Source organism: Salmo trutta, chromosome 21 (assembly GCF_901001165.1).
Source record: "Salmo trutta chromosome 21, fSalTru1.1, whole genome shotgun sequence".
In the NCBI taxonomy this organism is placed as follows: Eukaryota; Metazoa; Chordata; class Actinopteri; order Salmoniformes; family Salmonidae; genus Salmo; species Salmo trutta.
In genome coordinates this window covers 1,111,445-1,124,348 of record NC_042977.1, presented here as the reverse complement: position 1 = coordinate 1,124,348, position 12,904 = coordinate 1,111,445, and the positions used below count along the sequence as shown (strand labels likewise).

Sequence of the window (12,904 nt, the reverse complement as noted above, 5' to 3'; positions counted from 1 at the left end):
GCCGTTCATGTCCACCTTCAGCAGGCCGTGACACGCCAAAAGAACGCAGATCGCCACCGCAGTGAGACCCCGGTGTTCGCACCGGGGGACCGGGTCTGGCTCTCGACCCGAAACCTGCCCCTCCGCCTGCCCTGCCGGAAGCTGGGTCCGCGGTTTGTGGGGCCATTTAAAGTCCTGAAGAGAGTGAACAAGGTTTGTTATAGGTTATAGCTTCCACCCAATTACCGTATTAACCTCTCGTTCCATGTTTCTCTCCTCAGGCCGGTGGTGGCTGGCCCGCTCCAGGAGTCTGAGGTGCGGGAGGTTCCACCGCCCCCTCTGGACATCGGGTGGGCCCCGGTGTACTCCGTTCGCTCCATACTGGATTTGAGACGTCGGGCGAGGGGCCTTCAGTATCTCGTGGAGTGGGAGGGGTACAGTCCGGAGGAAAGGTGCTGGGTTCCGGTCGAGGACGTTTTGGACCCTTCAATGCTGCAGCAGTTCCACCGTCTCCGTCCGGTTCGCCCTGAACCTCGCCCTCCGGGTCGTCCCCGAGGCCGGTGTTGACGCGCTGCTGGAGCCACGCGTCAAGGGCGGGGTACTGTCACGACTTCTGCCGAAGTTGGTCCCTCTCCTTGTTCGTTAGACCGTCGACGTCACCAACCTTCTAGCCATCGCCGATCCACTTTTCATTTTCCATTGGTTTTGTCTTGTCTTCCATCACACCTGGTTCCAATTCCATCAATTACATGTTGTGTATTTAACCCTCTGTTCCCCCCCATGTCTTTGTCCGTAATTGTTTGTTGTAGTGCTTGTGCATGGTATGCTGGTATTTACAGGGTTTTGTTTGACCCATTGATTGTATTATTCTGTTGACGGTGGTTTATGGTTATTAAACACAACCGTTGTAAATCAGTTTCCGCTCTCCTGCGCCTGACTTCCCTGCCGCCAGTAGCATCGCATTACAGTAATATTTCCAATGCCATTGCCTTTTCCAGGTTTGATGACTAATGCGCAAATATTTGTATTATTGTTATGAAACATCTGCATTTAGGGTCTATGTGGAGTCCTGAATCAGGTTGGGTTCCCATGGTTTACTGCAAGTGAATCGCAAAAGTAGCCATTTGCTGGTAAGTTTATGCAGACATCTACTATAAAAATGTAAGAACATTTTAGAAATGAGCCCCTGATCCAGATTCATTTATGGTGCAACATTAGCGGATCAGGGGCTCATTTCTAAAAAGTTTTTAAGTTTTTATAGTAGATTTCTGTATACGATAATTTCTTAAAATATGCAAAAATGTGGTTTAAGTATTGTAAACACCCATAAAGTGTTAGTCACAAATAAGCATGTTTCATTTATAAATCCCACATTTTCATGCACAATCCATATAAATGGCATATTTTTATAAATCAGATTGGTGCTATGGATATCGTTAAACACACAATTTACTATCAAATACTATCAAGAATGTGTTATAAATTAGGCCCCAGATCGGCATGTGGTTTATGCTGTGTACCTTACCTGTTTTCGATAGACATAGCAGGCAGCTATTGCCACCATTATCGACTCTCCAAGGAATCCGGCAAGGAGAGACCCAACTCCCAGACTGGCTCCATGCACCCTGAAATACACATCTTACAATGTAAGCCAAGGACATGTACGCACACAGCTTCATGCTGCTACAACATGGTAGCTACGGGACCAAAACAGAGGAGAAGTTTAGCCTCATGCTTCAACACTTCTGGTTGCTGTGGAAATTGACACACTACTACTGTTAACTTGGTGCATCTCCTACACAGTGGTGGAAAAAGTACCCAACTGTCATACTTGAGTAAAAGTAAAGATACCTTAATAGAAAATGACTCAAGTAAAAGTAAAAGTCACCCAGTAAAATACTACTTGAGTAAAAGTCTAAAAGTATTTGGTTTAAAATGTACTTAAGTATCAAAAGTAAATGTAATTGCTAAAATATACTTAAGTATCAAAAGTAAAAGTATAAATCATTTAAAATTCCTTATATTAAGAAAACCAGGCGGCACCATTTTCTTGTTTTAAAAATGTACGGAAAGCCAGGGGCACACTCCAACATTCAGATATAATTTACAAACTAATCATGTGTTTAGTGAGTCCGCCAGATCAGAGGCAGTAGGGATGACCAGGGATGTTCAGTTGATAAGTGCGTGAATTTGACTATTTTCCTGTCCTGCTAAGCATTCAAAATGTAACAAGTACTTTTGGGTGTGAAGGAAAATGTATTGAGCAAAAAGTGCAATATTTTCATAAGGAATGTAGTGAAGTAAAAGTAAAAATTGTCAAAAATATAAATAGTAAAGTACAGATACCCCAAAAAACTACAAATAGAACTTGAAAGTATTTTTACTTATGTACTTTGCACCACTGCATCTCCACCATCTCACACACACTCACTCTTTTCATACACCTTCAGTTAGCCAGCATGAGGCTATTTCGCACTTCTTGTGTATTACTATATGTATTACTGAAAATAAACGAAATGCTTGAATGACGCATCCCGTAAAGACCGTCAGATAACCTCATGTAAGCAAAGTTATACTGTATTTTTTTCCACAAAATAGTTAACTAACTCATGGTCACTTTCAATGCAGCAGTTATTTTGTACTGACCCACATTTTGTCCCAAATGGCACCATATTTCCTATATACTGCACTAGTTTTGACTAGAGCTCTATGGGCCTTGGTCAAAAGTAGTGCTCTGTGTAAGGATTACTTTGTCCCAAATGGCACCATATTTCCTATACAGCATAGTGCACAAGTTTTGACTAAAGCTCTATGGGCCTTGGTCAAAAGTAGTGCTCTATGTAAGGATTACTGTGCCATTTGGGACATAGTCCCACTGTTTCACAAAGTTATGAGGTCCACTGAAGCGTGACAAAAAGTAGATTGGTGACTTTATAGACTAGTGCTTAGTTCACACACGGATGTACAATGCATTTTTCCACAACCTTCCCACGTGTCTGCACAAAAACACTTCACGTCCAGGAAGTGGCGCCAATGATTGCAATGGTGCCTCGGATTGGTGTAGGGTGAAGTCGCCCCTAAACACTGATCTTGGGTCAGTTTGGCATTTTCCCCACTAATTATTATTAAGGTGAGGATTCAAGGCGGGGAAGCTGTAAAATAAAATTGGTTCTGCAATGTTGAAAATCCAATAACATGGTGTGGAGACTAAAAGTTATTTTCAATTTCCAGAAGAAATTGTGAATTATTTAAGAAATGCGCATGGGTGCCAATATATTAGGCCACAAATGTATGTCATTCAGCAGACACTTTTATCCAAAGCGACTTAGTCATGCATGCATACAATTTTTATATGGGTGACCCCAGTGGGAAGCAAATCCATGATCGTGGCGTTGCAAGCGCCATGCTCTAACAACTGAGCCACAAAGAACCACAAAAAAAACAAGCTCAATGGAAGAATCTCCATCAAAACATTTTTTACTTCTGGCCTAGGCTTAGTCGGTGTCTGATAAACTGGCCCAAAAAGTTTACATTTTAAAAAGTGAGTAGTGAAGTGAACACTTCTCACAATAGAAGAAAACAACAGGACTGAGTGGTGGTAAAATGGACAGATTTGAAACTAGTGACTGACGAAGTGAACACTTAAGATAAAGATACACTTAAGATAAAAATAATCAAAGGTGAAGTGGCCAATTTTGAGCCTAGTGAATGATAAGTTGAACACTTGTTCTGAGATATTGAGTGCACACTCCCAGCATTGAGGTTTTCAAATAATTCTAATGACACTAGCTCCATGCTCAAGAGATTGGCAAGTAGTGAAGTGAACACTTGTGAGACCCGTGAAAGCAGAAGTGTGCACTTCACTTACCCCATGTAAGGGAGTACAATGAGACTGGTGATCAGTACGATGATGCGCAGGACAGAGCTGGGAGCAAGGACGAAGGTCTTCTTCAAAGTCATGAGCCAGCCTGTCAGGTGAGCCCGGATGGTCACTGTCATGGTAAAATAAATACTTTTTTTTTTTTCATGTATAAATTAGTTGTTTTTGACATCTATAAGCAGGAAGTTTCCCTCCTGTGTAGGATGAGTCTACCTTTAATGTTAGGGTCGACAACAACAAAAAATACATTCCTGTTGACATTACGTTAGTGATAAATTCAAACATTCCATTTCCACTGATTCCCTACTTGGATCTTACCTGGAACAGGGAAGAAGGAGAAGATTAGCAGTGGAGGGACGCAGAGCTCTGCAAAGGCATGGTCCACACCAATGATGTCTACTAGGATCCTCTCTGAGATGTGAGGCGTCCAGAACACCAAAAAGCATAGCTGGACAGCCAAAACCAAACACAGGGTTAACACTGTCTGAAGCCACAGGGGGTTAGGATTAAGGTTAAATTACTCTGGCCTAAACACTGATCAATGGTCAGTTCCATGGTTTTGTTGTGAAGGTAAGGTTAGGATTTGGGGAGGGCAATGTGCTCGCTAGCGACACATGAATGGACCTTGTTGCATTTGTACAGTGCATTCGGAAAGTATTCAGACCCCTTGACCTTTTCCACATTTTGTTACGTTACAACCTTATTCTAAAATTGATTCAATTGTTTTTTCCCCCTCATCAATCTACACACAATGCCCCATAATGACAAAGTAAAAACAGGTTTTTAGAAATGTTTGAAAATCTATTAAAAATAAAAAACTTAAATGTTTTGGTACCCTTCCCCAGATTGTGCTCTGACATGCACTGTCAAAAGTTGGACCTTATATAGACAGGTGTGTGCCTTTCCAGATCATGTCCAATCAATTGAATTTACTACAGGTGGACTCCAATCAAGTTGTAGAAACATTTCAAGGATGATCAATGGAAACAGAATGCACCAGAGCTCAATTTCGGGTCTCATAGCAAAGGGCCTGAATACTTATGTAAGTAATGTATTTCTGTTTTTATTTTTTAATACATTTTCAAAATGTAGTAAAAACCTGTTTTCGCTTTGTCATTATGGGGTATTGTGTGTAGATTGATGAGGGGAAAAAGTTATTTAATACATTTTAGAATAAGGCTGTAATGTAACAAAAAGTGGAAAAGGGGAAGGGGTCTGAATGCTAGCATCGTGCACATACCATACCTAGGGCAACGGTTTGTTTGAGGCACCTTGTCATTACCTTGACCACAGAGAATGAGGGTGGTATAAACTGATCTGGAAAGATAGCCCTCCATTACTTAGACCACAACGCCTAAAATGGAGTTCATCACTCTGACAACACTTTGTTTACAAAAGCCCTCTTTATACTTGGTTCTAACTTGCGTCCTTTGTCATGATCTTGTCCACATTCTGATTGTGTAGACAGTCAAAAGACACATTGTGATCAGATCATCCTGCCCAGCTCCGAAAGTAGTTAGACACACATTGTGTCCGGATACCTTACAAGTGTAGACAGATCTGGACAGAGAAACCATTTAAATCATCATTACTCCAACCTGTAAAATCATTGACAGGTGGAACCATTGTCTGATTTCATCAATATGTGTCTTGCAATTTAAAACGAATCATATTCTTTTGAAAGAAAAGCTGTGAAACAATTTGCATAAAGGAAGGGACCAGGAAATCTGGTCACAATGCAGACACAGTGGACGGATAACAGACACATTTTAATTAGTGATGGGAAACTAAGCTTCCTGAAGCATTGAGGCTTTCCAGCCAATTGTGTAGAAAATAGGTTCATTAAGGGTTCGGGTTCGAACCGGAACCTTTTTGTGATGGTAGGGGTTCAATTTTGAACGTTTCTAATAATATATTGTAGAGGTGGCACTCTTATCAGATTGAAGGTGTGGCTTATTGGAGTTGTGGCTTTCAGATAGTTATATTTGGTCACCCGTTAGTGTGTGTAAATGTCAGTTTGTACACTGCAAATGAAACTGTTCCTTGAATGTTTATGCATATTACATATTCTAATATAATACTAACATCGTGTCCTCTGAAACACGATCCTGCCAAGCCTCACTGCTTCTTAATACACTGCTCGCTTAACCCGGAAGCCAGCCGCACCTATGTGTCGGAGGAAACACCATACACCTGGCAACGGTGTCAGTGTGCATGCGCCCGGCCTGCCACAGGAGTCGCTAGAGCGCGACGGGACAAGGACAAACCCTCCCCTAACCTGGACGACGCTGGGCTGGGCCAATTGCATGCCACCTCATGGGTCTCCCAGTCGCGCCCGGCTGCGACACAGCCCGGTATCAAACTCGGATCTGTAGTGACACCGCTAGCACTGCAATGCAGTGCCTTAGACCACTGCGCCACTCGGGAGGCAAGTCACCACTAATTCTATGAGTGTAGACAGCACTGACCTGGGCTGGAAAATAAACACCATTGGAATTGCAAAAACGTTCTCCACTTGTGTGGGTCACAGACACGAGTCGAGACTTGTCGAGGCTCTCCTTAAAACAAGAGGCCTGAAAGTAGGGGGCTTTGGGGAACTAGAGTGTTTGATATGTCAACAGCCTAGGTACAACATGAGATCCTTTTTTTACTTTAAACAATAATATGCATGAAACCAACATTGATGACGATATCACAAACAACAGAGATGTAATGCTAAAACCACTGTATGACAAATAGCAGTTCTATAGCAGTACCTGCAGAAGAAACACAGTGGAACCTGGAAATACCATCCAACACAAAACGCTGTGAGTAATGATCAGTCTGAACCTACTTTCTGAAGCCAAAAAGTAAAAGACAATAATTCTCTCTGTAATTTTGTTATATAAAGCTTAATAAATAAGGCTACTAAGCTACCAAGCTGCTAGGAAAGAATCTGACTGAAATTAGCACTGAAGTGAGGTGTGAAAACTCTTGAGCCTAACAATGGCAGGAGAGTATCACAGCCCCTCCACCCAAATGCAGAGGCCTTTGAAGCCCCCTCCATCTATGCAGAGAAGATGTCCTCCTCAGAATCCCCAAAATACAACAGCCACATGACAACTTTGTTTGGACGTCGTAAAGGACCATTCGCCGACACTGAAAATATATAGCTAGCTAACAACATTCTTTTCCACATGGAAAAGACGGTCAGAGACTTGCTAGCTACGTTAGCTAGCTAGCTAGCTGGGATTTTCTACAAGGAATCTGCCTCCTGAAAAAGTTAGCTAGACAGTACACTGTCCTTCTCTCAGCACATATCAAAGCTGCAGGCTAAGGTTGAATCTAGACTATCGTAAATTGCTCCTCTTTCACCACAGCTGCCAAACTAACCCTGATTCAGATGATGATCCTACCCATGCTAGATTACGGAGACGTTATTTATAGATAGGCAGTTAAGGGTGCTCTTGAGCGGCTAGATGTTCTTTACCATTCGGCCATCAGATTTGCCACCAATGCTCCTTATAGGACACATCACTGCACTCTATACTACTCTGTAAACTGGTCATTTCTGTATACACGTCGCAAGATTGATGCTTATTTATAAAACCCTCTTAGGCCTCACTCCCCCCTATCTGAGATATCTACTGCTGCCCTCATCCTCCACATACAACACCCGTTCTGTCAGTCACATTCTGTTAAAGGTCCCCAAAGCACACACATCCCTGGGTCACTCCTCTTTTCAGTTCGCTGCAGCTAGCGACTGGAACAAGCTGGAAAAAACACTTAAACTGGACCGTTTTGTCGCCATCTCTTCATTCTGTGCACAATAATGTTTGTACCATGTTTTGTGCTGCTACCATGATGTTCTTCTGCCATGTTCTGTTGCTACCATGTTGTTGTCATGTTGTGTTGCTACCATGCTATGTTGTTGTCTTGGCTCTCTCTTTATGTAGTGTTGTCGTGATGTGTGTTTTGCCCTATATTTGTATTTTATTTTTTATTTTTAATCCCAGCCCCCGTCCCCGCAGGCCTTTTGCCTTCTGGTAGGCCGTCATAGTAAATAAGAATTTGTTCTTAACTGACTAGTTAAAAAAAAAAAAAAAAGTTATCCTAATTTTCCTCTGGTCAGTCATATGACCTCTTATGAAAGTTGAATTATTAAGAAGGGTCTCCACAGGGAAAGTATACACCACAACAACAAGGCTGAGGATACCACAGGAGGGCTTATCATGCATCCTTGACACAAAACGATCCCAACGCTCTCAGCTTTTCTCCAACTAACCTTCCCTTGGGTCTGTCATATGGGAATGTCAGATGAACTCTAGTCTATATTCAATGTGTTAAATTGATCATCACAATGAGAATGAATGTTTTGGAAATATCAAATATAGCTTATCTTCCCTCCTTATCAACTAAAATTGTGAAACTCAACCATTTCACCTGCTGTCTGCCATAATGAAGGAATGGGCAAGCTTACCCTGCAAGGGCCGGGGTAGGTGCAGGCTTTTGCTCCAGACAAGCAGTAACACACCAGATTCAAATAATCATCTAGTCCTAGTCTTCAATCAAGGCTTCATGAATCAGGTGTGTTATTGCTTGGCTTGAACACAAGCCTGCCCCAACTCCACCCCTCGCAGGGTAAAGCCACTCTGCTGTACTAGAAAAGGTATAGACTACTGTCACTATATGTCATAATCCAACCAAAGTGCATTAGTAATGGTGAAAACTGGATATGTGACAGATATCCAGCCGCTCTATGGCCCTGTACCCACTTAGGCTGTACAACTGACGCACAACACATTTGACACAATGGTTGTGATACAACATATGTGTTTTGTGTTACAACTGAGTTTGTCTCCATAAAATATTTACACAAAAAGTTTGAGGTGCCTCCACAATGCTTGTGTGATTATTTTTGTTGTATCACAACCGTTGTGCCAAATGTGTTGTGTGTAAGGGGCTTATTAATCTCAACTCTGAATCGACTTCCACACAAACTAACCCTAATCTAAAGATGAATCACTTGCAGATAGAATGGGAACCAAATTGCTTCCATTGCTCAAGCACTTTTGATAAACAATCATAGTAGGACAGTGAAGATATTATTACTATTTAGGATTTTATTTTAAGTAAAAAGGCATGTTTGAATATATTCTGATAAACGCTTCCCTGGACCGCATGAAGACACATTGAATAATAAACAAGAAAATAAGTATCTCCTAAGGTCTGTTGTGTCACCTTGTAAACAGTTTATATAACTGTATTACCCACTCACCTTCACAGAAAACTGTCAACATAAATAATAAGAACATGCTAACTCAGTGGTTAACCTTGCTGATGGAAAACAGTTTTTCGTGTTATGAGGTTCTGTACGTTAATCCTATGGAAAAATATATTTGAAGAGGCTAAACAACATCACATTCTCCAGCCCCTGATGGTTGAGTGAATGATGCAGATTTGACTACTGAAGCGTTGGTCACCCAATGAGCTTGTTTGGTAAACTAAGTATACTTTATTGAGGCTTTATGAAACCTTTATAAAAGATTGTGAGGCATCTACAGTATGCCGGATTTATAAAGGCTTTATGAAGGTCTCAATCTCATGGCGTGACCTGTTCAGTACAGACAGCACATCTGGCTGTGAATTCATCCTGCTTATAACCTTATGATTGGGTTTTGCTTTTTGTGTATGGTTGTGTAGTTTGATGTGTATATTAACGTGTATATTCACATCTATGGATGTGTAGTTTGATGTGTATATTAACGTGTATATTCACATCTATATGGATGTGTAGTTTGATGTGTATATTAACGTGTATATTCACATCTATATGGATGTGTAGTTTGATGTGTATATTAACGTATATATTCACATCTATATGGATGTGTAGTTTGATGTGTATATTAACATCCATATGGATGTGTAGTTTGATGTGTATATTAACGTGTATATTCACATCTATATGGATGTGTAGTTTGATGTGTATATTAACGTATATATTCACATCTATATGGATGTGTAGTTTGATGTGTATATTAACATACATATGGATGTGTAGTTTGATGTGTATATTAACGTGTATATTCACATCTATATGGATGTGTAGTTTGATGTGTATATTAACGTATATATTCACATCTATATGGATGTGTAGTTTGATGTGTATATTAACATACATATGGATGTGTAGTTTGATGTGTATATTAACGTGTATATTCACATCTATATGGATGTTTTTATTTATTTTATTTTATTTCACCTTTATTTAACCAGGTAGGCAAGTTGAGAACAAGTTCTCATTTACAATTGCGACCTGGCCAAGATAAAGCAAAGCAGTTCGACAACATACAACAACACAGAGTTACACATGGAGTAAACAACATACAGTCAATAATACAGTAGAAAAAAAAAATAAGACTATATACAATGTGAGCAAATGATGTGAGATAAGGGAGGTAAAAGCAAAAAAATGCCATGGTGGCAAAGTAAATAAAGTATAGCAAGAAAAACACTGGAATGGTAGATTTGTAGTTTGAAGAAAGTTCAAAGTTCAAATATAAATAATATGGTGCAAAGGAGCAAAATAAATAAAATAAATAAATACAGTAGGGGAAGAGCTGGACAGCCAAAACCAAACACAGGGTTAACACTGTCTGAAGCCACAGGGGGTTAGGATTAAGGTTAAATTACTCTGGCCTAAACACTGATCAATGGTCAGTTCCATGGTTTTGTTGTGAAGGTAAGGTTAGGATTTGGGGAGGGCAATGTGCTCGCTAGCGACACATGAATGGACCTTGTTGCATTTGTACAGTGCATTCGGAAAGTATTCAGACCCCTTGACCTTTTCCACATTTTGTTACGTTACAACCTTATTCTAAAATTGATTCAATTGTTTTTTCCCCCTCATCAATCTACACACAATGCCCCATAATGACAAAGTAAAAACAGGTTTTTAGAAATGTTTGAAAATCTATTAAAAATAAAAAACTTAAATGTTTTGGTACCCTTCCCCAGATTGTGCTCTGACATGCACTGTCAAAAGTTGGACCTTATATAGACAGGTGTGTGCCTTTCCAGATCATGTCCAATCAATTGAATTTACTACAGGTGGACTCCAATCAAGTTGTAGAAACATTTCAAGGATGATCAATGGAAACAGAATGCACCAGAGCTCAATTTCGGGTCTCATAGCAAAGGGCCTGAATACTTATGTAAGTAATGTATTTCTGTTTTTATTTTTTAATACATTTTCAAAATGTAGTAAAAACCTGTTTTCGCTTTGTCATTATGGGGTATTGTGTGTAGATTGATGAGGGGAAAAAGTTATTTAATACATTTTAGAATAAGGCTGTAATGTAACAAAAAGTGGAAAAGGGGAAGGGGTCTGAATGCTAGCATCGTGCACATACCATACCTAGGGCAACGGTTTGTTTGAGGCACCTTGTCATTACCTTGACCACAGAGAATGAGGGTGGTATAAACTGATCTGGAAAGATAGCCCTCCATTACTTAGACCACAACGCCTAAAATGGAGTTCATCACTCTGACAACACTTTGTTTACAAAAGCCCTCTTTATACTTGGTTCTAACTTGCGTCCTTTGTCATGATCTTGTCCACATTCTGATTGTGTAGACAGTCAAAAGACACATTGTGATCAGATCATCCTGCCCAGCTCCGAAAGTAGTTAGACACACATTGTGTCCGGATACCTTACAAGTGTAGACAGATCTGGACAGAGAAACCATTTAAATCATCATTACTCCAACCTGTAAAATCATTGACAGGTGGAACCATTGTCTGATTTCATCAATATGTGTCTTGCAATTTAAAACGAATCATATTCTTTTGAAAGAAAAGCTGTGAAACAATTTGCATAAAGGAAGGGACCAGGAAATCTGGTCACAATGCAGACACAGTGGACGGATAACAGACACATTTTAATTAGTGATGGGAAACTAAGCTTCCTGAAGCATTGAGGCTTTCCAGCCAATTGTGTAGAAAATAGGTTCATTAAGGGTTCGGGTTCGAACCGGAACCTTTTTGTGATGGTAGGGGTTCAATTTTGAACGTTTCTAATAATATATTGTAGAGGTGGCACTCTTATCAGATTGAAGGTGTGGCTTATTGGAGTTGTGGCTTTCAGATAGTTATATTTGGTCACCCGTTAGTGTGTGTAAATGTCAGTTTGTACACTGCAAATGAAACTGTTCCTTGAATGTTTATGCATATTACATATTCTAATATAATACTAACATCGTGTCCTCTGAAACACGATCCTGCCAAGCCTCACTGCTTCTTAATACACTGCTCGCTTAACCCGGAAGCCAGCCGCACCTATGTGTCGGAGGAAACACCATACACCTGGCAACGGTGTCAGTGTGCATGCGCCCGGCCTGCCACAGGAGTCGCTAGAGCGCGACGGGACAAGGACAAACCCTCCCCTAACCTGGACGACGCTGGGCTGGGCCAATTGCATGCCACCTCATGGGTCTCCCAGTCGCGCCCGGCTGCGACACAGCCCGGTATCAAACTCGGATCTGTAGTGACACCGCTAGCACTGCAATGCAGTGCCTTAGACCACTGCGCCACTCGGGAGGCAAGTCACCACTAATTCTATGAGTGTAGACAGCACTGACCTGGGCTGGAAAATAAACACCATTGGAATTGCAAAAACGTTCTCCACTTGTGTGGGTCACAGACACGAGTCGAGACTTGTCGAGGCTCTCCTTAAAACAAGAGGCCTGAAAGTAGGGGGCTTTGGGGAACTAGAGTGTTTGATATGTCAACAGCCTAGGTACAACATGAGATCCTTTTTTTACTTTAAACAATAATATGCATGAAACCAACATTGATGACGATATCACAAACAACAGAGATGTAATGCTAAAACCACTGTATGACAAATAGCAGTTCTATAGCAGTACCTGCAGAAGAAACACAGTGGAACCTGGAAATACCATCCAACACAAAACGCTGTGAGTAATGATCAGTCTGAACCTACTTTCTGAAGCCAAAAAGTAAAAGACAATAATTCTCTCTGTAATTTTGTTATATAAAGCTTA

General features: G+C 40.8%; 1 protein-coding gene across 2 annotated transcripts in view; it reads right to left on the bottom strand.

Annotated features, from left to right (window-relative positions):
• ankhb (ANKH inorganic pyrophosphate transport regulator b) overlaps nucleotides 1-12,904 on the bottom strand; it is a 96,702-nt gene that overhangs the window by 9,681 nt on the left and 74,117 nt on the right. Inside the window, exons 9-11 of one of the 2 annotated variants that reach the window (XM_029703934.1) lie at nucleotides 4,178-4,307; nucleotides 3,848-3,971; nucleotides 1,505-1,604 (exon numbers count right to left, since the gene is read on the bottom strand). In XM_029703934.1, coding sequence (XP_029559794.1) covers nucleotides 1,505-1,604; nucleotides 3,848-3,971; nucleotides 4,178-4,307 — 354 coding nt within the window. The remainder of the gene's footprint in view (nucleotides 1-1,504; nucleotides 1,605-3,847; nucleotides 3,972-4,177; nucleotides 4,308-12,904) is intronic. The other variant, XM_029703935.1, reaches the window with a different exon arrangement.